Consider the following 25847-nt stretch of genomic DNA (forward strand, 5'->3'; position numbering starts at 1 on the left):
CCCTGAGATTGTTCAATAATTACACCGGATAATGTCTTTGGACTGTGTTTAATCACAGCACGTTTAGTAAATTAATTAGAGTGTGCGTCTTACAGGTTTTGGAACATCTGTGCCCAGAGGGATAGCTGGATTTTCGTACTGTCTCTGGGTTAAAGTTTGATTTAAAAGATGTTATTCCTTGAGAAACGCGGAGTATGCCTGCTTATACACGACTACCAGTATGTAGAAGAATCTTATTGTTTATTAAGGAAGTTACCACCAAATGCTCCACTTAACATTTCCATGAACGTCGTCACTGTTGTCACGTTGTACACTTCTAGAAATATGCTTAATGGTATCTTATCCCGGGTTTTCGCGCCAAAACGAATTTTTCTCGAGCAGAAAGTTTTTTTCTGTTCACACAGCATAAAAGGCGCGGTGGTGTATAATATGGGCAGTTTTATTTCTCGCGTGAAGTTGAGAGATTCTTATGGCTTGGACGTTGCAAGGATCGAAGGTCCAGACGGAAATAACGACAGGTTCGCTTCAGATAAACTTTCATACAGACTCTTTGACAATCACGAGTGTATCGTTCACGTCGGTGACAGAAATGTAAAATGCATGAGGTAAGTCATCGACTGAAGGTCAGCTTCCTGAAACTCGGGGTTTCTTATTTGCCCTCCTGCATGTTAGGCTGTATTCCCAGAGCTTTTAGATCGATCTATCCCCGCGGGGAGTCTCACTAGATTACTGTCAGATAATCCGGCTTAAATGTCCGTCCCGCCTACTACAAGCTGTAAGGGGGTAATTAACTTTCGTGTCCGCCCGGCTGACAGCTATTTAGCGTGAACCCCCAGGGAGTTAGGTTGATCTAAAGTAGGTCGATCTAATCTATGGAAATGGGGTGTAATGCCAGTAGATGGATGAACGTATTGCACGTCTTAAACTTTTTTTTACCCCTTTTTACCTCTTTCCACACAATTTTCATCCCACTTCAAAATCTACATATATAATCAATGTCTCAAAGGGTGTTTGGTAAAATAAGTTTAAAATAAATACATGTAGAACTTCTGCATCTAAATACCATTTGAACAGGCTGAATAATACTCTCAACGTCCAATTTTAAAGTAACTCTTGGCCATATTTGTAACTAATTTTTTTAATTAACCGTTACAACCTGTGTATTGCACCATGGATCTTCTACCAGGATTACGATTGACGCATTAGACTTTCTTGTAAGTAAAATCCGGTGACAAGTTTGACACATAATTAGGGGGATCTGATGTCGATAATCTCTGTATTTGTGCCAACACCAGTCGAAAACAAAGATGATGACACTCATTCTGGACGAAACTACTGCATTTGATTGAAGCGCACTTTACGCACGAACACCCATATGTCATAAGAGAACACTAAAAGCACCGTTATTGTTGAATGTTGAATGACACTTACCCTAACGCTGGTAAGTTACCGTGTCGGGCACCATTACATGTTAGCGGTTAACAGATGGTAAAACTCACCGCGATTACTGCGAACTGTCTGGAGCCATTTCTTGGTGAATTCTTCATAAATACCGGAGATCGCGTTCATACTAGATCTGTGCTTTCTGTTCTAGATCAGCATTTCTTGACATCCAATTAAATAATTCTACTCGAATGCAGAATCAAAGTGAGATAGTTTCCCCTCAACTATTTGCAAATTGGACTCTAAAAGTAAACAGGTGAGTGTATGCAGCAAAACTAATTTACATATGAATATATTCATATAAAATACGAAAATGATGTTTACATGTAAATCGAAACAAAATTTAAAAAATCATGAAAAAATTAATTCACGTTAACTACACATCTCCCGTTGTTAGTGGCTGTGAATGCGATAGGAGTCCAGCTAGACGGCTGATCCAAGTCAACTGAACTTGGTAGTTACCAAGGATGCATCGGGTGAGATTCAACGGTGTACGATGCGTCAGGAAGCAGACTTGTAGATATCATGCAGAAGCTGGTAAATTATTCAGTTCAGCTTATGTTCATCGGGTATGCAGTATTTTTCTTGTAGTGGATCCACCGTTTCCTTTGAAATTACATTTTTGACACAAATGCTTAAAACAACATTTTTTCAAAGATATAATTCACTGCTTAGGCCATATAACATTGATAAGCTTGTTTATGAAAGGCGACTCACTGTTAACAGGGTCGGTAGAAAACATTTATCTTTGTTTTAGTTTAAACACGTAATGTGTTTCTAATAATAATAATAATAATAATAATAATAATAATTATAATAATAATAATATCTAGAGAAGTCCCACGTGTTTTGCACTCATCAGAAACTAGGTTATCAAGATTTAGAAATCTAATCCACCTACTTCAGTTAATTTGAACAAATTAGAGCACGGCACGTCTTATAATCAATATAGAGTTTTCTGCAGGTGTCAAATAAAGTCACGGTCTGGGACGATGATATTGCCTCAAATTACAAGGCAAAACGCTCTCGTGTAACTTATAGCGCACTGTGGTCGTTTCAATATACATGTACAACGCAAAGAACTATGAGGTAATCAGTCAAGAAACATCCACATTGTGCTTCGACGAGTCCCAGAAAGTACCAATGAGGTAAAATATCACAGCTGCCTGAGTGTAGATAAATGTCTGGTTTCAACAAGGTCTGTTTGTGGGTAGTTTCGTGACAAAAAGTACAGGAAAGAGAGTGATTCATTGTTTATAATTACTCCATAGGTACATGATACTGCTTTGGACTTTTACTTCTTCATCCGCTTTTCGAGGAGATGCTTGTTTTGCGTGTTGCAAAGTGCATTTTAAGCGTTCTGCACTCAGAAATCTATAAGAAAAAGGGCTTGTATCTTGCCCTGTGGCTGCTGTATTTAGTACAGGACAATTTTGTACATTGCCTGAAGCTTTTGCGCCGCTTTAACCAATTTGCACGATTAAATCTAAGTAAGATTCAAATAGCACGGGGAAGGGCAATCAAGTTCAAAACAACCCCAACAACTTTCATCACGCTAAATTCCAAACCACCGCACGTTAACTCTATAGTATAGGGTATAATAAGGAGAGGTGTCACAGACAGTAACAAACATGAGCAAGCCTAATCTACCACTGCGTGATTCTCCCGGTGATTCTACAAGCAAGCGGTACTTCTTTCTTTTATTGTCCTGAATTCCCTAACCCCGTTCTGCTAAGCATTAGGGATAATAACTCTTCGTATGAGATCTATATTTCACAATAAAAACATTGTAAACAACTCATAGAAATATAACATATTCTGTTTTACCACAAAAAAGGCAGTTATAGCTATTATTCTGATATCTGTCTGTCTTCAGACCACGTGACCTCCATTGATGGCTATACTCTGTTATAATCTCTAAAGAGATTTTAACAAAAAACCAAACTTTTTAGAAAAAAACCAGGGACTAACTTTGAATGTACAAATAGATTCATTGACCATTGGTAAGTATGGGAAAATTGTTGATTACTCCTGGAAAATTCATTTTTTGGCCAAAACGAAGAGTTATTATCCCTTTAATTATTCAGGTACATATCCATTCACTGCTCATTTACAGAGTCAATCTAACTTGTAACATACACTCTTGGCCACAAAGGTTGTCCAGCATCTAATCCCATGGATTATTACTTACAAATGATCATCTTACAACTGTAAATCGTTTTATACAATGCTTTTTATTCCAGATCACGTATCTATCTGATTTATGGTACAGAAAATACAAAATACCGGTGAAGATATTCATATTTTATACCATTTATTCGAATCTATAACATGTTTCCCCTCAAATCTGATGTTGTACAGTGATTTCAAAGGTAAACAAATCTGCATAAAATTAAAAAGACACTACGAAAAGTCACCAAATTTACACATCAGGATATCCTCTTTAAAGGTCACGTGTCAAATAGAGTGTGTGTCTAGCGCGTACTGTAATTATCTCCTGTAGGCGGCGCAACATGCCTCCGACAAGGGTTACGATCTGCTTTGCGGGATATTGACCCATCCTTCTTTAAAAGCTTGATGAAGTTGGTCCTGGTTATTAGCGGGTTGCTTCTTCTCTGCGCCGTGCACTCCAAACCACCCCACGTTGGCTTAATAGGGTATCAGGACTCTAAGGCCCCATTTAGAAAAGGGGGCTAACTAGTCCGAGGGTCAAATATGACCGACCCACTTGAATACTTCCCCATGGAATATATATTCAGTGTCTATTAGCGGATTAGACGGCAAACTATGTGGTGGGTCGCCATATTTGACCCTCGAACTAGTTAGTCTCCTATTCTAAAGGGGCTAATGATTGTTGTTTCATGCTGAGAAAATCGTGTTTCTGCAACAAATCACTCACCAGAATAGAACTGTGAGCAAGTGTGTTGTCACGATGAAGCATGTGTGTCCCTGCAGTTTTCTTTTGCGAATGGAATGAAATATCTGTTGAGAATTTTACAGAAAAATGCCCCAATAACTTTCTATCCCAGAAGTAATAATGTATTAAAACCATGGGCCTGGGATGCTCTTCAAACGCGGGCTGATCTGACACCTCATGCGATCTCTATACGCACCCTTCCAAGAGGCATTCTGCAATATTAACCCTTGATAGGAAGAAAGATAAAATTTGATCCTTCAGCAAAACCAAATTGATTCCAGTAGTGGTTGACCAGATTCCGTTACCTTTGAGATTACTGAACGTAACATTCTCCACTAATATCTAGCTTCATTTGAAAGAGTTGACTTCGGGGAAACTCTGGGCTTCATCGTGAACATGTATTATTTGTGCTTGATGCGTCAAAATGAATTGATCATACTTACACATGTAGAGCAATAAAGTTTGCTGATGCGTTTTTTTTTTCTTTCAAAATAAAACCAGTTTTTGTTATCACTGAACTTCATAGAATTTGACAATTTAATGTCTTAAAGATTTAACAAGTATAATTTGTAAAAAGACATCACATTTCATACGATTTGTCCCTACGTTTATTTGTGACCTCGAGCCAGATTATCGCACTAGTAAAAAAGAACAAAATCACCACTCGTTTATCGTTGGAATTATTTTGAAAGCAACTAACGCCAGTAGTGACATTAATCGTCTTGCATGATCATACTTATTGTATTCTACTTTTTTTTGTATGTTTTCTTTTTTTCTTTCTTTCTTTTGATATTTGATACTGGGAAAATAAAGAATTCCTCTTTTTACACACAGGTTTTGAAAAAAGTCAGATTTATTTCTACGTGCATGATTTAACACACAGATTGAGTAGGAAAACTTCGAAAAAGTATCCGAGTTTAAAGGGCCAGTTTTGAACATTTTCTTTCCTGAGGAAATGATTTGCACGCGATGGTAATGATACACGCCTGTCGAAAAAGGAAAAGAGTTGACCGTTATAGCAACAGCGTGACGTGCAAAGGCAATATGGTTTTTTAAACTCAATCATCTGGAACCATTTAGATATGGAAATAAAAACCTCGGATACAAAGCAAGTAAAAACTTAGGCTGTAAATGAATAAAAATTTATTTATATCTCCCCCATCCTTCTACAGAGCTGCGGCATACAGTACGATTCATACAAACGACAAGAAACACCCCAGAAGAAGAATATTTGTTACTCGGTCAATCCAGACCACCTTTATTAAGATTGAATTTAATCGGTGAAATATACATAAGTAAGTGAAACAAATTCACTTTATTTCAAAAATAGCATAAGTAATTAATGTATAGTCGGAATCAAAATCCATGTGTGTGTGTGTGTGTGTGTGTTACAAACACAACTTTGTACAGGATTCGAGTGACAACATTATGTGTGCTTTGAAAAAGATACTCAACACAACCATAAACTTTTTCTCCCTTAACTAGATGAACAGTCGCGTACAGATTTTGTTCATAACCCATCTACACTCTTGCTAAAATGATGGATGTTTTGGAAATTAGACATAAAATCATTATTTCAAAGTTCACTGAGATAACTGTCACAAAAATTGATATAATTACCTGAAGCAATGACCAATAAACAATTTTCAAGTTGGGAAAGTGGACAAAATTGATTAATATACAATAGGAGGTTACAATTGTGCACCATATACAATATATCTGTACAGAATTGCAGACAGCGTGTACACTGGTGTTCGCGGTTTCAAGTCGTATTTGTCCATCATATTGAAAAGTTGGCAATGCTTCGTCCCAAAAGGAGAGCTAGGTAACTTTTGGGGATGTAGATTTCTGGGCGCAAACAAAGAAAAACTGCTGTTTGCAATGGAATCGCGCAAGGAACTGTCTGTATACCACCCCGCGGCATCGTACAGAGTAACCTTTGCGGTCATGCATCAGCACTGATGTTCCCCGTAAAACTACAGCCTGAGAGGGTCGTATGATCTACCAGATGTGCCGTCGAAAAAGAACATAATGGGCATCTTCTCTGAGGGGCAGATGGCAAAAAAAGACACATCAAATCCTGGGTTCCAAGAGTAAACAACAGACTCATGATGCGTGGCCTGGGCAAAGCAGTACTTCTAAGAAATCCTTTTTTGACCCAAAAGAGGAAGAACTGCCACTAAGAATGGATCCTACAACGTCATTGTCATCAAATGCGCCATTGGAGTCAAGTCTGGTTTTCTGTTAAAGCGAGATTCCTTCTTCGTAGTGTTGTTAGCAGACTCATTGTTTCTTGTCAAGTTCGGGGTAGGTTTGCTGAAAACTGTGTGGTGAGAACAGTTGCCCACATTTGCTTCTTCCTATAAATGGCCGATAGCTTACCAAATTTATAATCGATCACCAGAAGGAACCCAGAGAATAAAATAAACTGTTTAAACAAAATATTTCATCTTAGTCTGTACTTGTTTAAATAGCAGATGCATTCTCTTTGAATATCTTATCATTTTAGCATGAGTATATATTGTAATCGAACCATTTCATTACTATTGGTTATTAAGGGGTTCGATACGTTGTTAAGGCTTAGATTTGGCAATGCAGCCTTCCCGTTCCTTTTATATCAAATACTTATCCATATATAAGGGCATAAAATTCACTTTTAACCCCCCCCCCCCCCACTCCATGCAGATTTGCACACAAGATGGCCAGACGTCAGTTTTGCTGCTATGTAAATTGGTGTTCGACAGTGATCGGTTTCCGACGTAACTCTGTAACTAAGTAAGATGTTATCATGGAAATTGGCTTGGTTGACGCCCAAGATGTGAATTACAATATTATTGGGTGCCAGCATTTGGTTTAACATTTTCGTTTAGGACATATGAGCCTGCTGTTACGATGTTCCATTAAATCATTTGCATTGATAAAATCAGAAGCAATTTTGCAAGCCTTTCAAGTAAACATCCTGGCACCGACTTGCAGTACGTATTGTTGTTATTTCTGCTATTAAAAAAGGCCTCAAATTAGTATTGGTAGTATTGGTAGCCGGTCAGGTAAAGGAGATATGTATAACAGTTTTCACCCCCCCCCCCCAAAAAAAAAAGTGAAATAAATAAAAATAAAAAGGCTGTTGTGCCAAAAGCTTAAATAAGCAAATTCACGCCGATGTATTTTCGATGTGACAACATTATCTCATAACATTTCATGATCATTTCCTCGTGATCGTAACGTATCGAACCCTCTTATGTAACTCAATTATCACATTTAATAAAATATATTATGAGTACATGTATGATAAAACACCAAAATTTTACAGTACTTCCCTTTACACCATAAAGGAAACAGATTATATAAAACAAGGACCCAAAGACATTCATTAAATCTTTATCTAACTTTCATAAAGTCTGTTTGCTTCCACTCTAATAGCCAGGAAGTTTTGGTTAACAGGGAGATCAGTTCAAAAGAAAAATATAAATACTTACATATACATGCAAATATGCATATCATCAAAGAACACTGCTAAATAAAGTTATCTGAATTTGCAGTAAAGCCGAATTCGAAACATCGTCCTTACTGACAACCTTGCAAATTTACATGGCAATTAATTCCATGCCTAGCCTAACTATAACTTGGTTCGAATGAAAAATAACACAGATATACAAAACCCAACTATAGTCTTAAACCTTTCAATTGACAAAATATACTGAATGGTACAGTGTAAATAGAAACATAGGAATATGACGGGAACTAATGTTCAGTAACTTTAATTTTACATAGAACAAAAGCTAGCTGTGCGTTGATCATCAAAATAAATAAATAAATATATATATTAATTAATTAATAAATTAATGCCAGTGGTCAAGGTGCTGCTGGTGTTTGTATTCACCATGGCGTTGTTCCAATAAGAGACAGTATCGCCACCTAATCTTATCTATGGCATAATTGAAATTGGAGTCGGAATGATTAGACTGTTCGGGCGTGTAATTAGCACCCATGTTGAATGATGCTGCTGCCGATTGAATCTGATATGAAATTGGTATGTGCATTATATATCAAAAGTAAAAGTGCAGTAGTGCAAACCTAATTGTAGTCAACAATCAACAGAGAGATAGAACATGATTGAATTTGGAGTTGACAGTTCGTACTCTTTAATTGCCTTTAGGTGATTATTTTTACGAATTCATCCCTTTTTCCTCCGAACAGTTACCTATCAAAAATAAGTACCGCATTCTTCAACTAGCTAATCTACTTTGAGTAGTACTTTTAAAAAGGGATTACCCTCAGAACGTCATTCGAGTGGAATGAATGGTATTTCCGCAATCATTTCCTACACGAACATCTGCATTCTGTGTTATATTTCCTGGGGTTGACTGATTCCACGCAATTTGGACCAGTCATCAATAACCTTGCATCGTTTTCTTTATTTTCTTGTCAGCAATGACGATAAGGCTCTGCAGTAAGCATTTAGTAAATATTTTTTTTAGTTATGTAATTGCCATTTTAATGATTTTGTCTATCTATAAATAATGAAAGCGAACTGTTGGCGAGGTGGATTCCATTAAAACGGATAATGATACTTGTCTTAATGGTCAATGTCAACTTCAGTTTTCCAACTTACGCAAAGGGCTAAATGAACTCATTTTCAATGAAAAACTTCAAACTTTTCATTACTTACCACTTAGTGGCTTTGTATTCAAACTACAGTGTAGTTCTTTTAAGCTGTTTTATTACTATATGTAATATTTTAGTCATAAATTGCTCATCAGTTATAAAATGCCATCTATTTTGACACAAACGTTTAGTCTACCAGCGCTTAAGCAAAGCAGATTCGCTTCAGCTATTTGCTAGATTTATACTGTTCATACATCTATATCCGAAACGCCGAGAAACTCTTAACTTACAGTACAAAGCAATACTAGTGGTTGGTATACAAAACGATGTACCTTGGCTCACCCTTCCACGCTGCCTCGCTTTATATATATATATATATAACTTTAGATATTTTATTACTTCAAACCTGGGTAGTTTTTCTGTCACAAGTGTGAAGATAGTAGCACAGAACTATAGTTTTTACGCATGCTATTATAGTAAAAGGAACCCTGACAGCTGAACAAATTTTATTTCTCATTTTCATTTCCTTCAGTCGCCCATAGCTTCACAAACTATTGTAATCCAATAAGACTGTTGCAAGTGGCTAGAGGAAAATAATTAACTAGATTGCTGACAAAAATTGTTTACATACATTGTTATCATTATTAATAACTTGTTTATATAGGTTTGGAATATCTGTATTGCTGTAATTTTATTTTTGAAAAACGTGTTTGATGACTGCCATTAAAGATCGAATAACTAAAGGCATTGGTGTATGTCTGTACGTGCAAATATAATCTAAAGGTCGCATTCCTATGTAAACCTTGCTGGCAAGCGGCTCTGTGGCTTAAAGCACCGAAATAGCAGTTTCATTCTACTATGAACACGTCTGACAGCCAATTCCACGTATATAGTATAATAACTTTAAGATTTTTTTTTCATGTTCAAATTAGACCTATGGCATATCGTGATATTTTTCAAGTATGCAAGTATTCAGGAAGAGTGTCTGACATTCAAACTAACGACAACCATTGCTTTTAAATATAAATGAATAAATAGATAAAACTCATTTCGTAATGAAAATGATTATACTGAATCCATGACTCAGCTTCGAATGTGAGAGATCATCATAAAGGTTGTGCCTTAGCCATGCAAAATACCACACACAAGCATGTCTGTTCCTTCAGGAAACCATCCATCAAATACGTTGAAAATCCATGGAAATTTATCTTTCAGACACCATGCGTTTTATCGCAAGTTTACATTGTTCAGCGTTTGTTGCAATACTGTCTGAACAGTAGTATATACTACATGTCTATGTTATATGAGTAAATTGCACAGTCTAGTACCATAAGTACTTACTGCGCATAGTGCAGAATACTCAGGTTTATACACATAAACGATTTAAATGTTCTTAAATCATCTCACTTGGCTAAAAACATGTCTGATGGGCGAAAGTGACATGCAAGATGCAAGTCGTAAACCATGCAAGTGATATTCAATTTTCTTTCGTTTTTAAGATTAGGCCCCTTCTGCGTTACATGTTGATGATATGTATCTGGTATTAAATTCGCGTTACTTACGAGCTATTTCTAATGGCCTTTATTTCTGAGTACAAGCGCTCTAGGATACCGAGTGATTTATTCAAGATATCTAAAATTTATCACACTCATCTTCTCTCTCTACCTGCAGATCATTTCGTGCAAGTGGAAAAGTGATCTTATCGTCAGTTACATTCGTCTTTTTTGAGGAGTTAACCGCCTCTGGATTTCCAGCACTGACAGATATGGTACGCCTCTTGCTGGAGTGGAGAACGGTAAGCGGACGAGCAGTGAAACACTTGCTTTGGAATATCATGAAAATATACGGATTCACACAAGAGTTTGCGACTGCAGCGCCACCACCGATGGCATTCCAGACAGGGTCAAGGATTCGCGGGTCCCCAAATGTCAAAATCATTTCCACAACATGATACGGACAGCTACATATGATAAATGTTAGCACAATAACAATCGTCATCAACAATGTTTTGATTTTGGCCCTACCTAACGAGTAAGACGGGGTTGCCGTTAGAAAAACCCGACTTCGATTGCTATCCAACAGCCTTTTATTGTTGTCCTGCAAAGACGCTTTCCGTCGAATTGTACAAAATATGCGAATGTAGAAGACGAGCAAGAGTAGAAGGGGGATGTAGAACACTATGAGTGAGGCGTAGGTTATATAGAGCTTCCTGTGCCAGGGAGGTTTGGTACGGAAGATATTTTCACACACTGTAGTACCGTTATCGTTTCTGGTGTGGAACACCGCAATCAATGGAGTGGACATAAGCGCTGCCAGCGACCAACCGACTAACGTGCTACGGAGGACCTGGAAATAAGAAAAAAAGCTTTTAAGGAGCGTTTGACGGGCATCTGAATCTATTCTAGTTCTCGAGTAATGAGCCCAGCTTTATCACGCAACGCGTGCCGGCCTCGTCACGCGACCAATGCACATTTATCGGGCAAATGGGTAAAAGATTGCAACATAATTCTGGATTTGTCAACTGACCATACTTTTCTTACGCGATGGTATGACACTGAACAAATTTGCTGAGATGCAACCAACATCGTTTTAATTAAGGCGAGACAGATGTTAATCTTACAAACAACAAAACATTTATCTTAAAGAGGAAACAAAAGTTTGCGGAACATAGACTTGTGATCACTGAATGCAATAAACCTCTCATTAATACCATTATTTACAATAGTATTGACATTCACGCATATTCATAGTGATAGCCGTTTCAAGAGTGTGTAAATGATAATGTTGATATAATTGCCTTATTTGTTTAAAGTGACTTGCCAGGCCCCTTTGTTCTTGTCATTTTTCTGTTGTTTAATTTCATTTTGAAGATGATGTGTCATTTTAATAACAGTGTCAGCGACATGATCAATACATTTAAACATTGTCATTTAGTCCCTGAAATTTCCTTCGCATCGTGCGAAGTTCTTCGGTCTGTTTTTCTTGGTTTAAACATTGCTTTTCGGAAAAGCATCTCGTAGTTATTTTCATTAATCTATGGATGGTTTCAATATGTTTAATTGACCGATGCATTATAAATTAATGAAGCAAGAGAACCTGTAAGCTTATCATCACTTAGATTATATGATGTACAGGAAAGACCAAATGTGCGACGAAAATGCTCCTTACAAGGACAATACAATCGGATGCTTCAAAACCAACGAACCTGTTAGGACATAAAGCTGTACCTGTACAAGCATTTCGGCTATGCGTTTAAGGTGTTTGCATTAGGGAAATTGCATAAAATGTGACTCTTTCAGTCACGTCAGTGACACACAAATTTTGTGTAATATTTGCACAACTGTATTATAACCCGTTTTAACTACTGATTTTTGACACATTGGGGAGTATAATGATATATATTACCAAATATAACGGGGGAGTCAGGAATATATAAATATTACACAAAATATGATAGCCACTTTTTTGCAGAATGACCAGAAAACATACGAACATACTATAACTTACTGAAAACCGCGCCTTAAGAGGGCTGGTAATGGCCTGGTGTCGGTCAAAAGCTAGAAGGGTCACCATAAAAGAGCTCGACATCATGGCAAAACTTTGTAAGAATTTGACATTCCTACAGAGGAAATCTCCAGCTATCCACTCTCTGCTCGGCATACACTCCCATATCAACTGGGAAACACATGCGACATCAACTACCAGCCAATCCGCCAAGGTGACGTGCAGGATAAGTTTATTCACTCTAGATTTCCGTCGCCTGTCTCTCCACAAACAGAAAAACGCTCCAAGAATTCCAATGGTACCTATGGCGATTTCCACAGCCAGAACGATGAGTCTAGTCGGAACGTGGAACAGAGCGTCCGAGGGGTTCATTCCATTAGAAACATCATCGTTACGTGTGTCATTTGTCGAATTTGTCACCTCTATCCAAATCATGTTTTACTTTTCAGGAACGTTTGTGCAGTTGAGAACTAGATAAATGCTTGCCTGCGCCCCCAATCCGTGTCATGCACGTCAAATGCGTCGATGTCTTTCTGAAAAGAATCTTTTTCTGCCTCATAAGTCAGTCCTCCTTACTCAAGACACGGACAGCAATGTTGTCTCATTGTTCTCTCCCAGGCATCCGCTTTTGTACGAAAACCCATCAGTGCGGTACGAGATCGATAACTGAACAGTAAACACCGTTGGCTGGAATTACCTGAAAATGGTGGAAAATATGATTAGCACAGTTACAACACCAGCATGCAACAGATGGGATTTTGTGTTTTCAACTTCTGATTTAAACTCAGTTGATAAAATAATGATGCTTACAACATGTTAATAATACGCCCGTGCTGCTATGTGCAATATCCGTTTTGACGCATTTTGTGATAATAGGTGATGCGTTCACATTGCTGGCCCGTTTCAAATCCACTCACTTCAAATTCGTTTATGATGTCATTTAGATCACTACTCTGGAGAATTAAAACCTTCATTGTTTTTCCTAAGATACACTGCTTAATTTAGGCTTACGTACGTATCACGCATACTTCAATGCAAGATGTTGCAGATTAATGGGAAAACTAATAATGTATTTTTGATAGCATACATCAAAGGTGTCTTGTGAAATCGTCGGAAAAAGGAAATGAAACAATCGTCAAAAACTCTTGACGTTGAGGATCGTGGCAAATGTTAGTCCTAATATAACGTGATATATAATACATAATGTGAACTCTTTAAGATCGAGGGTGTTCAAGTCATTACTATGTAGCCACATACTGTACGTGGCATTTTTAAAATCCGAAAACATTCATGGTGACATTTATTTTTAAAAATGGTTGTAATTAATCATCCAAACATCATTTGCAACTATATAAAATTAGTCTAAAAATGAAAAAATAGAAATACAACGTCAAATTCATTCCTTTTTTTTTTTGCAAAATAGTCCCCACATATGTTTTATCTTGGGCAATTTCATTTCTATGATTTCTATATCGACCCAAAATTTTTGGGAAAAAAAAGGAATGTTGGTGGTCCGAAATCCATCCCTTGGTAGCTTTGGCAATGTATGGATATATGATTCTCTTTAAATCCGAAAATACAAAACTGCAATTGGTTGAAAATGAGGTCCCTTGTGTCTGTTTGCTGTCTATGTCTGTTATGTAAGAAATCCAATCACCCGCAGTCTCGTCATCTTTGTAGACAACTTGAAATTTATCTCTGTGTAAATGACGTAAACGTTGGCATGTATTGTTAGTCCCGTAGTTGCTCTGCAACCTCGTAATTGACGACCGTTATATTTAATTCATCATTTGCACTGTCCTAGAGTAATAACATGTTGGCATACACGAGTCATTTGAAATGGAAGAAACAAATGTCATCTTGTTTATCTCAGTAGTGCTGACGCGTCAAGTAGAGTATAACGTGCCAACTGTGATACGCGCCGTTCATTTCTCGTCATTACAATGACTCCATCATAAAAGCAACAAGCTAAGTCGTTGAATTTACAGTTGTTTCAATTCTCATGCGTCGTTGCAGAATTTTAGTTTCTATACACTTCTTACTGTTGTGATTTCGTTACATAGTTTTATGCAGGTTATGCCGATATACGTATTGTTTGTCGACTACGTTAATACGATGCCCCCCCTCCCTAAAAGAAAAATTACATCATCGCCAAACTTGTTGTAATTTGACATTTCGTATTATTCTAAAACAAAGTTTTTAGTTAAATCTTGCTTGTTTTCGAAGATAATTCGACTAGTTTTGAGAAGTTTTATCGAAAAGATGCTGTCGTTTCCGTTCATGTCTTCCTCATCATTTCCTCGTCATTGTACGTCTCTCCGATTCCTAGAATCCCTATGTAGTGGTGATTTTTATTGATTGAAATATATTTAATCAATTTTTCTCATCTTTTCAGGAGTGTCTCCTCACCCTCATTATCTTTCCATCACCCCTGAGAAGTCGATATAAAACCGTTGGTCTGTATGCAAGCAATTTCGGTCAATTGAAGCTTCAAGTATTATCATTCTTTAGCCTTAGTTAGTTGATGATGGATGAATAAAAGCTGGTCATATTCGTTGAAGCATAGAAAACCCCATATATTGCCTGATGAAGGATCGGATTTTTCTTTTCAAAACATCAAACTAACCATCAACAAACTTCAGGCTTTCCATGTGCTTCATTTCTCTCTCTCTTTCCCTTTCTCTTACGCACACACTCACAACATTGATCGGAGACGTAAAATGTTATTGATGCTGGCTTGGTATTCAGACAAAAATTAATCATTGTATTATCTTTCACATGTCTGATTATCTGATCAAATCACCTTTTACTCGTATTTTACACAGAGTGGCACTACGTCCATGTGGACGAACGTAATCCCATCAAAATCCGTTTTTCTCCTTTTTACGTAAAATGGTGCAAAATCTATCTCCCAAGACGATTCCGAGGCGCAATTCAATTGCGCAGATCAAAGGATAGCATGTCAATTGATTCGCAGTCTTCCGTCAGGACACGACTTCAACTCAGTCTCAAAGCTGTTAGGGATCTGCTGGGTGATTTAAGAGTTAATTGACAGTCACTGTGACGGTCATACTTCCTGGAACCATGTTTGGCTTAATAATTCTATGTTTAAGCCAGAAAATAGAGGGAATAAGGAAAGGTCAGAAATGCCCAAGGGACGTTTTAGGTGCTAATAGCCAATATCTAGTGTTGAAAACGATCGTTTTATTAGATATCTCCTGGCTTAAATTTGTTAGAAAAACAGAGACCGTTAAAGAGAGCACCTGCGAAGTATTATGGCACAGAAAGCCATCTTCTCATGACCACGCCTGTTTCTTTTAATCAAATCATAGGTTTAAAAACTCATTCTTATCGGCAACGTTCGGTCGCTGATTTTTCACCTTCGCTTATCTGGGTAGATAAGAACAAATCAGGCCTGCGCTTTTTATAAATTTCCGCAGGCTTCAGCTTTATTTGCTGAATTTACCGTTTTAAGATAACGTTTTCGGCTGTCAACTTGATATTTCATTCAATCTAGATAATAAGTCAGTTGATGCGCATCTCTGTGCAATTGGTGCGTGTTTTGCATATCAAATTTTTTTTGCAATATTTTTGCCAAATAACATTTATCTAGCAAGTCAATAAAGAAAAAAGGAAGCTTTTTATCTGATTAAAAATAAAGTGAGTTCTGCCATGGGATTAGGATAATTAGACTCAAATATGCAACGCTTAAAATGTTTACTGAGTTTTTGTGAAGAACATTTAAAACGTGAGACTTCGCACGCGGTTCATAATGGCGAGAGGTGACACTGGGTTTAGTTCGAACCGAACGAAATTTTGAAAATTGATCTTGCTAACTAATTAGGATTCATTGTCTAGAATGACAATACTGAATTTGACATTAGACAGAGAGGAAAATAAGGAAAATGGTTGAAAATTCCAATTTGATCGTGCATATCGTGACATTTAATCGACAATATACTTTTAAGAAACGGGCATAGGAAATATGTCTATTTCTTGTTTAAATACCATGGGAATTGGAGGTCAAGAGAACGCCACAAAGACGTGCAATAAAGGAGAAAATGCCATCTTAGGCAGTATCATAAACTGTATCTTACTTTTTGCCAAATTAGATCCAATACAATCCCAATTGTAGAGTATTGCTTACAACTTACAACCCTTCGCCTTTTCTTATCTTGGTGCTATTGAGCATACCTTTGACTTTCTGAGCAACTGTAGGTAGTAAGTCGAAAAGTGTCCAAAAATTGAATATCAAAAAGTGTGGACGTTTTTCGCTCTTCACACCATGACGTTTGCCATCAAGATGTTTATTGCACTTCTTGTATTAACATGCTGAATATTATATGGAATTGTAAAAGAACCGAGAAGACCCTTCTTCCCTATAATGGTTTATTCCAGATTGAATGGAAAGGAAATATAATAATAGCACAACGGTCGTTTAAATTTCTCCAATCGCAAGTTCATACCGAAAATTGCCAAGGGCATATAATAAAAAGTCGAATGTGAACCTTATTACTGTAAACGTTACCAGTGTCTTGTGTTTCATTGCGAGGTAGATTGGCAGACGATAATGATGCCCTGATCTTAGGTTAAAACACTCAAAACAAATCAGAAAAGGCGAATTCACCCTTCAAAAAACAAAATTGTTCACCCCGCTAACCGGCCTTTAAAAAAAGGGGTTGGGGGCACACATTTATATTTTTTTCAAAATAATCCATACTCATACGAATATTAAGCCGTATCATTTGGTTTTAAAGATTGCCCCCTCGCCTCTAAATATCCATATTTCGCTAGTAATAAAAGTTGCCATTTTCACATCAGAAATTGCTTTTATAGTAAAAGCGTGGGCTTTTACTATAGAAGCATACAAATGAGAAAAAGAACTAAATTGGAAATTCGGGTGAAAGGTCGATTAGCCTCAAAGAGAAAAAATCCTGATCACTTTAACGATGATTTGAAGCAATGACACAGGATCCCGAATTCCCTTGATAAATCAGTCTTCTAGAATGGAACTGATAAGTCATGCAGCGGAAACGTCTGTTATAACTAACTTGGGAGACCAAGGACCCTGAGGACACTTGCCAAACTGGACGGGAGAAATACTTGCGTTAGATCCTTGATGTTAAGTACGTCTTCTTCAATAGCATTTGTACGACAGCACCACACTACTCTGTTCTGTACCTCCGTTATTCAAATCGATTAAGATCCAATTGAATAATATCTAATAAAAAGCTTAAAAGCGTATAAATGCCCCCTCTCTCCCTTTCTCTCTCTCTCTCTCACACGCAAACACACCCGCACGCACCCACGCACACACACACATCTTCCCCATATATTTGAAAAGTATCCTCTAGAGATGTAGTAATGCATGTAGTAGATAGTGTCAGACAGACGTAACCAATCAATAAACCAGCTAATTCAAAATCAGTTGTCTTTACGTTAACACAAACATTGTTGGCCCAGGGACTACGTAATTACTAAGGATTGAAATATGGCATTTCACCAAGGAAAAGAAAGGCCCAGTAGTAAGATGTGTTTTATGAATCAACACAACTTGAGATCCTTTCTTTTGATGTATAACGCACCGCTACTCTTCTCACTGGTAAATTATATTAAAAATGTTGTACGCATCACATTTTTTGCACAGTTGCCTATACTGTTGCTCTGTCGTCTTGATGTTGACCAGTGTGACGGCAATGTGCGTTCTTCAGGAATTTGCCTGGTGATATTTTATTCATCACATATTCTCCTTATATTATGCCCATGACAGTTCCAAGTATTTTCCCAGCATTTTCATTTTTCTGGTACTCACACGCCTTTAAAGCGTCAGTGTTGCCGTCCCTGTAGATAAAAAGATTGCAAGTCTGCCAGGAACAACATTGTGAAGCGAATGGTTTTCGAGCCAATACGGCAAGATCTAAAACTCATCTTTTAGTTTCAAACCCGATAGACAAACACCAGAGTTAGTATACACAAATGTGTTTTCTGGAAGTTTCAGCAAAATCACAAGTGTGTAATGGTACTCTGGTGTATTGAGTGGTCCCCTGTGTTTAATGAACTGTTTCTTTATATTTGTACCTTGGAAAACCAATAATGACACATGAACCAAATTAATGAGAACTTGATGCTTAAAAGATGTTTCCCAGTTCCTCCACTTATCTTGTACCGAACATTGATTTTTTTCGGATTAATTACCAGACTATTAAAAGTGCATTTCACCGTATTAGCATTTTAAACATATTTAACCAAATTTCATTGTTTCTAAATTTAATTAGAGGTAGTAGGGTGGATATTATTTATGTTCTCTTACAGAAACGTACATATTACTTAATCAAAAATACAAGGACGGTACGTATGTCCAGGTGTAGGTTTTTACATGCTGGTCAGTCAAGTGTATAATAAACACAAACCGTTGCTAGATAATCTAATTCAGAAGTTCCACTGCTACATGTAAATAGGGAAAAGCTTTAAATGGTGCCACTCTCCTGATCTTACAGTAAGAAAATGCCACAGGCGAATCGGCCCCCGCATTAGGGGGGGGGGGGGGGGGGGAAAGCGATCTCTGTTTGTTAGAAAATGAAAATAAGACCGTTTCTGACCAGACACGATTATCGTGCAACTCACATCATGTGCAAAACGCAACACTTAGTCTACGGATATCAGCTGTACGCGTGACTGCTGCAGGCAAAATCACAGCGTGTCTAATCGTGTAAATCACAGATTTCTGCTTATTTTGTTTCTGTCTGATGAGAAAACGACGAAACGAAAAATTAAAGCATGCTACGAAAACAGACAGAGAAAACTGCACTTCTGCAGCACAAATCGCAATGAGTATATTGGGACAGCAAATAACTTTGGCACCACATAATGCCAATGAATTAAAGGGCCATGCAATTCAGCTATGCAGTGTCTCATCGTACACACACACACTCACGCACGCACGCGCGCAAACACACACACACACAAAGACTTACTAACTTACTCATTTCGAAGAACTGCTTGGCAAAATTTTACACGTCAATTTTACTCACGCGAATTCTCGCACCTTTCCTGTTCTCATATGATGTCATGTGCTGCCGTCAGCTTCTTTCAAGCTGTCTCGCATGATACCCATTGATGCATTTCAAACACACTTATATATACATATATAATTCATTCTCAATTGTGAAGTTAAAGAAATGCAAGGCTCTCCTTTGTTTTTCACAATATCAGTCAAACTGTCAAGATGGACTGGGAAATATTGGTAAATATATTTGCTTGTCCAAAAAGCTGTGACTGATCTAAAATCTATCATCAATGTTGTAATATTTTTATTTGTATGAGAAACATTCCCAAAGTTTGGAAGAAACAAAAAAACTCATAATGGGAATAAGAGACAACGGTATCCAAAATGTGGCTTACAGATTAACCCCAGTGCTGGCCTTTGTCTTAAAAGGGCCTCTACTTTCATTAAATGCAATTACTTTTACGTCAAAAAATGTTCTGACTATGTCTCCAGCGACACCCATTTATTCGTCATAGTTAATTATATTTCAAAGTTAAATCACCAGTCCTTGATTTCCCTCGTGGCAGCAAAATTTCCTGCCACAAATTCAGACGCAATATTTTGAACGATTGTAAGAAACTCATTTTCTACACATCAGCCGAAAGGCGTTTTTCTGGGAAATGAAATTAACCTATTTTCACGCACGACCAGAGTAAAATGCAGTAATGTCCTGCGCGTGAATCCATACTTTTCCTCCATCAATGTTTCGATGAAAAATAAGATTTCATTCTGGTCTAAAAATAAGATAAAATTCGAGATAAAGGTACATCTTATTTGGACTGATGTACAAGCACATTTAAAGAAATGGTTGGGCGGATTACGTAAATATTCCACATTTGATATAATAAAATGATTGATTTAAGGGTTTGTCTATGTGAGAGTCACGGCCTGATCGTGTCTGCTGGTAAATAATGGCGAGAAGCATGAGCAGGGACTGAGCGTTTCTCTTACACCTCTTAATATAATGCATGTGGTTTGTGCACAAAATATCAATGATTTTTGCTACCCAAGCATCAATGTCTTTAGGTACATGTCTGCTTGAAACGTGTTTGAGGGCGCAGTTAAGATGTAAGAGTTAATACTTTCCGAATGTTAGGAAGGGTTGAAACTAATTGATTCTGACAAAATCATTAGCCATATGGTCGACTCGAAAAAGTTTTTGCTGTGTTACGGAAAATCGATTGCAAGAATCATGAAAGTCACATTTTTTGCATATGTATATGACATGTGTAAATCCTAATTTAAAAATTTTAAATGACGTTCAACTTCGTTGTTAGTGATGGTACACGATTAGTACCCAATCAACATTTAAACTCTTAACTAAACTTTAAAAAAACTGCATCAGTGACAGCGCGGTTCATTTATTTACTGCACTTTTGTTAATTTTGCCTTCCCTGTGGAGTTTAGGTTTAAGTAAATTAGACCTGCATTTGATCTCTGTCGGACGGTTTGATTATTTTAACAGTTCAAGCCCAACCCAAACGTATGCCAAAACAGATGAGTTCAAACATCTCAAGACGTTTGAATCAGTCCTCTCTTCAGGGAAAAATTCACGCGGTGAGAGATCTAATTTATTTGTTACTTTTTTTAAAGAAAAAAAAAAAACAAATATCATTTACTGTAAGCCGCTTACGTTAAAGGGCTAGGGTTTGTATATTTAAAAACATCGGCGTTTCCATAGATAAACTAACCTGACTCTTTGCTGTAACAGAATATACCTGTAAGCAGGGAACCAAAATTAAACAGCACTGAGTACTCTGCGAAAATATAATATTTATCATCAAGTTGCTCGTAGCATAAACTTAACTGGGCGATGAGAACGTTGCGAGAAAAATGAAATGGCCCTATTTTTAACATAAGCATATGCCTCTTGCTGACAAATGACGGGTTACATGACGGGAAAAACCGTGACAACCATCTCCTGGACACTCAAGCTGATCTACTTCAAGGAAACACGTAAATTTACTGACCATCTGCCGGCATTCAAGGTTTTAAACGGTTAATAGGCAGTATAATCTAATTACTAGCGAACAAACAATACCTGTTACATACAACCTGTTGTAAGGGTAATCACAAGGATGTGCCAACATGTTATTGATTTCATCTTTAACATCGGCTCCGTCGCTTTTGAACTTTACATGGGTGTTTTATTATGTAGGCCTATATTATTCAATGAAATAAGCGGACTTTTTATTGATTATTCAGTACTTCATCGGAAGTTTCGACGCAACTGATTTCATAATTTTCAGGAATCTATGTCACAATGACGGACAATTACCCCAAAAGAAATATCGGGATATATGCAGAATGGCTCGATACTAATCTTCGCTAATCTTTACAAATCTTTCATAGGGGATTTCCTGAAAAAATATATACAAATGATGCAAGTTATAGGAGCCGAAGTAATTTCCTGTTGAAAATACAATTATATACTCGGTTGTAATTAGTCATATATCATGTAGTTGGTATAATTTTGTCTATTTCAAACATCTTTCAAACGTCTTAGTTTAAATTACTCTAACATATTATAATAATACTACTGTATTCGGCAATAATGTCGAAACTGCATATAGACTGCATGTATTTGACTAAAATCTGCGACGCTAGCCAGTCGTCCTGGGCAACTGATCGTTTTTTTTTAGCCGATTATGTAAAAAAAAACTTCAGAATAGTAGGCCTAGGATCCCTTAAGATTTCGACTTTGGACTAGTTGATTTTGGTTTAGAACAAGAAGTTATAAGAGATATATATCTATCAGATATTCTCTTATAACTTCTTGGTTTAGAATGACACTGCCTGAAGGCTATGTTGTTTTATTGTCTGATCATTTTTAATACTATGTCAAAAGACACCAAAAATGCAGCCATGCAGTTCACAGACCATGAAAACCCAACACAAGGACGTTGGGCATTCTGTAACATCTTTGAAAAGATAAAAGATAGGCCCATCTCTCTCTTTTTTTTTCTCTCACTTTCACTCTCTCTCTCTTCACTGTTTGATAGAAGTAGTAGTACATGTAGCAGCAGCAGTGGTAGTACTAGTGGTAGTAGTAGTAGTAGTAGTATCAGCTTATTTTCGGGACAAATTGATTGCAAAAGGAATTTGCCCGCATAAAAGAATGCAGAGAAACAAACATAGCCTTTAACGGATTTAAAAGGCAAGCTGTATCAGTGCTAACACTGATCAGTTTCATCTGGAAATGTGCACTGCAGCAGACACCTGTAAGAAATATCGGAGAGTCAGATGTTATTCCAGAAAAGAAACGCAAGCATCATTAAAGTTTTTTAAAACAAGTTCATATTCAATAATTGGGTTGTGTCATAAACCCAAGCTTCTGGATGTTGAGGATAAAAAAATGGTTATCCTTGCTCACCCATGAAGAAAGCAATGAGTACGAAAGCATTGACTACATAGCTCCCAGGGGTCCAAGAGGATCCTACTGATACACTAACCTTAATATCTATCAGAAATTCAATTTTCCGTATGGTGATTGTAAAACCGATAAACAGCATTGTCGCGTAAGAAAAACAAATCGTTCGTAACGAAAACATTAGGTGACCTTGGATTTTTCTCATAAACACAAAAGGTTCGATTGTATGTAAGGGACCTCATATTGGCAGTAAAATCAAATATCTTTTTAAAAACACTTGGTTACTAAATTTGAATACATTAAGAGGTAAATGAATTGGCCATGAAGAGAAAAGTATTGAAAATGCGAAAAACATGTTCTGGTGTAGTATTTATTTTGATGCTTAGTTCATTACTCGTTATTTTGACAACAATGATGCATCGTTCCATTCGAAACAACCAGGATCTGACGTCCTGAAGTTTTGATTTATGACCCTTCAGCTCCCTAGTGGGTATATTGACCAATGTGTGTTATGTTCTTAAATCATTGAATTAATGCTTTTGTGGAAGTCTCATTAACGATTAACCGTTGGACACAATTTGAGATAAGATAACAATGCCAAAGCTATACCATTAGATCATTTGGACTAAACTGTGGTGAAATTCAGCACAGAAAATCTTGAACAAACAAAATAACCCTATAACAAGAAAAAAACATGTAGCAAAACCGATCCGTAGTTGTGAGAATTAAAGAGGACTCTTACACATCATCAGCCGTGGCCAACCTACGTGACCGAGGTATCGGCTGAGGCACCTCTGGGCTCATTTCCAATGAAACTATCGTTCTACGTAGTACGATCCAACTCAGCGGAGACCCTCGCTTAATGCAATCAACTTACGCGTCCTCTTGTTTCCAACGCACTCGTATAATCACTAGCTTTCTTGGATTCTTCTCAAAGTCGCGTTACTCTGTTAATACTGATTATATTCAGAGTTGGATCTATCTACGTAGAACGATAGCTGCTCTAGGAATGAGCCCTTTAACTATAGTGTTCTGTATCTCTGTGGTGTCTAGCACACATTGCAGTCAAAATACTAGATAAATTCTGTTTACTTTTATTCGTTGTCGCACCGCACTCGCTAGTCTGCCATTATTTCTGGCCTTTTTCTCTAATAGATCTCATTAAATTTACTTGATTTTACGATTAGTCGCGAGACTATTTCGGATGATTCCCATTTTCCTTATAAGAAATGATTTACATACAGGTTTTTAAGCAAACACTTGAAATATCGATACCTTAGACCCCACTTCCATAGATTTTAGATCGATCTATCCCTTTGGGGAGTCTCACTAGATTACTGTCAGCTTAGCCGGCTTAAGCGTCTGTCCCGCCTACTGAAAGCTGTTACTGTAAGGGGGTAATTAACTATGGTGCGCGCTCGGCTGACTGCAATTTAGCGTGAACCCCCAGGGAGTTAGGTCGATCTAAATCTTAATCCCTGGATTGATCTAAATCTCTGGGAATACACCCTTATATTGATTCTGAACGATGCTTTTTCATAGCTACGCCTAACAGGTAGAAGCTTGTAGCAGGAGAAATTAAGTTAGGCAAGTTTGCACCGAGTTATTCCTACTGACGCAGCCGTATTTTCGGCATCGTACGGCAGATACCGAATTTCTCATCGTACAACAAATGAGATAAAGAGATAGTTTATATAGTTCAGAATTTCAACTCTCAACTCAAAATTTAATTATTTTTGATAGAATGTATAGTAAAAGATTTATCTTTTCAATACTCATTTTGGTTTGTGGTAAGATGTTTGTCACAGTCGCTGTATATTAGGGTGCTGAATATTGACTGGACAATTTCATTGGGGATTTGCTTCTCCTCATATTAAGTTAATGCGATTCGACAAAAAAATCATTATTATAACGCGACTTCAAATGGTTAAAATGAATAATACCATTATCAGTTCTTTGAATCTCGTTATTGTAAGCATTAGAGACCCTTACAAAGATGTTGCTTGAATCATAAAAATCAGATCAACAACCGTTCAACTTTAATAAATAGGCCAGTTTCTTGTAGTAAAATATCTACCTGTGCACCTGTGCAAGTGAATTACGGAGTACAATGACAAGTGTACATGCCCATTCACCCACCTGCGTGCACACATAGGCCTATACTCAAACACACACTCATGCACACACACATGCGCACACACTCACACAAACACAATCTGTCGCTTTAGCTTCAAAAAATAAAAAAAATTAACACTTACCAACCGGCGCATGTGTCTCTCTCCGGTGTGATTTGGATTGTATATATTCACTGAATGAGACTATAACGTGAGTGTTAAAAGTTAACATAAAACCTTGGCAAACCAATAGCGGTGAGCTAGCTAAAATAGTTGCATGATTATCGATGAAGCACGTGGCAGGTTTGGCACCCCAGGCAGTGAAGTGATGACGGCACAGTGATGACGGAACCACGCACGGAAAGAAATACTTACCATGCACCTTTATAATTACCAACTGCACTTAACGAAATGAGAAAAATCAGGTAGTTTATGTTTTACAACTACAGCATTGATTCGAAAAGCGTTCACAACTTCGCCTCACATCGCGAATACACACTGCGGCCGTGTATCTATCGGGATAATTACGTTAGAACGCCGCAAGCGCCCAAGACATACGGTCAGTTGTGGTAAATCATTCTAAACAGCCTTGACTACGGGGTACAAATAAAACGATTAAGACCTGGAAGGGAGAAACTGGAAAAATATAATAAGCCTACCACATTTCCTACGCGACTGATTGATTAATAATTAACGCAATGGTATTCATACATGTAATTGTGCTTAAGTGGTGAAGTAATAAACAGGGGTAACTTATCAAATGCAGCCTTTTAAAATGTTTAGAAATGATAAAAGTAAGAGGAAATATGCGCTGAAAACTGACTTAATTCAGCTGGCAAATTAGGACTC

General features: G+C 37.3%; 2 protein-coding genes across 3 annotated transcripts in view; both read right to left on the minus strand.

Moving 5' to 3' along the window:
• LOC106158054 (cephalotocin receptor 2) overlaps positions 1–1602 on the minus strand; it is a 30956-nt gene extending 29354 nt beyond the window's left edge. Inside the window, exon 1 of the mRNA XM_013533892.2 lies at positions 1500–1602. The gene's annotated coding sequence lies outside the window, so the exon portion shown is untranslated. The remainder of the gene's footprint in view (positions 1–1499) is intronic.
• Positions 1603–5907: 4305 nt separating this feature from the next.
• On the minus strand, positions 5908–25498 carry LOC106158049 (arg8-vasotocin receptor). 2 transcript variants are annotated; one of them, XM_087001274.1, is made up of 3 exons: positions 25374–25498; positions 12473–13166; positions 5908–11311 (listed from the first exon to the last, which is right to left on the minus strand). In XM_087001274.1, exons 2-3 carry the CDS (start codon positions 12902–12904, stop codon positions 10598–10600), a joined length of 1146 nt encoding a protein of 381 aa, XP_086857400.1. In that variant the 5' UTR covers positions 12905–13166; positions 25374–25498; the 3' UTR covers positions 5908–10597. The 2 variants fall into 2 exon arrangements, with proteins under 2 accessions (XP_086857400.1, XP_013389339.1); XM_013533885.2 differs by lacking the exon at positions 25374–25498 and adding an exon at positions 25143–25344.
• Positions 25499–25847: the final 349 nt, after the last annotated feature.

Source organism: Lingula anatina, chromosome 1 (assembly GCF_051362555.1).
Source record: "Lingula anatina isolate TDL-2025a chromosome 1, LinAna3.0, whole genome shotgun sequence".
NCBI lineage: Eukaryota > Metazoa > Brachiopoda > Lingulata > Lingulida > Lingulidae > Lingula > Lingula anatina.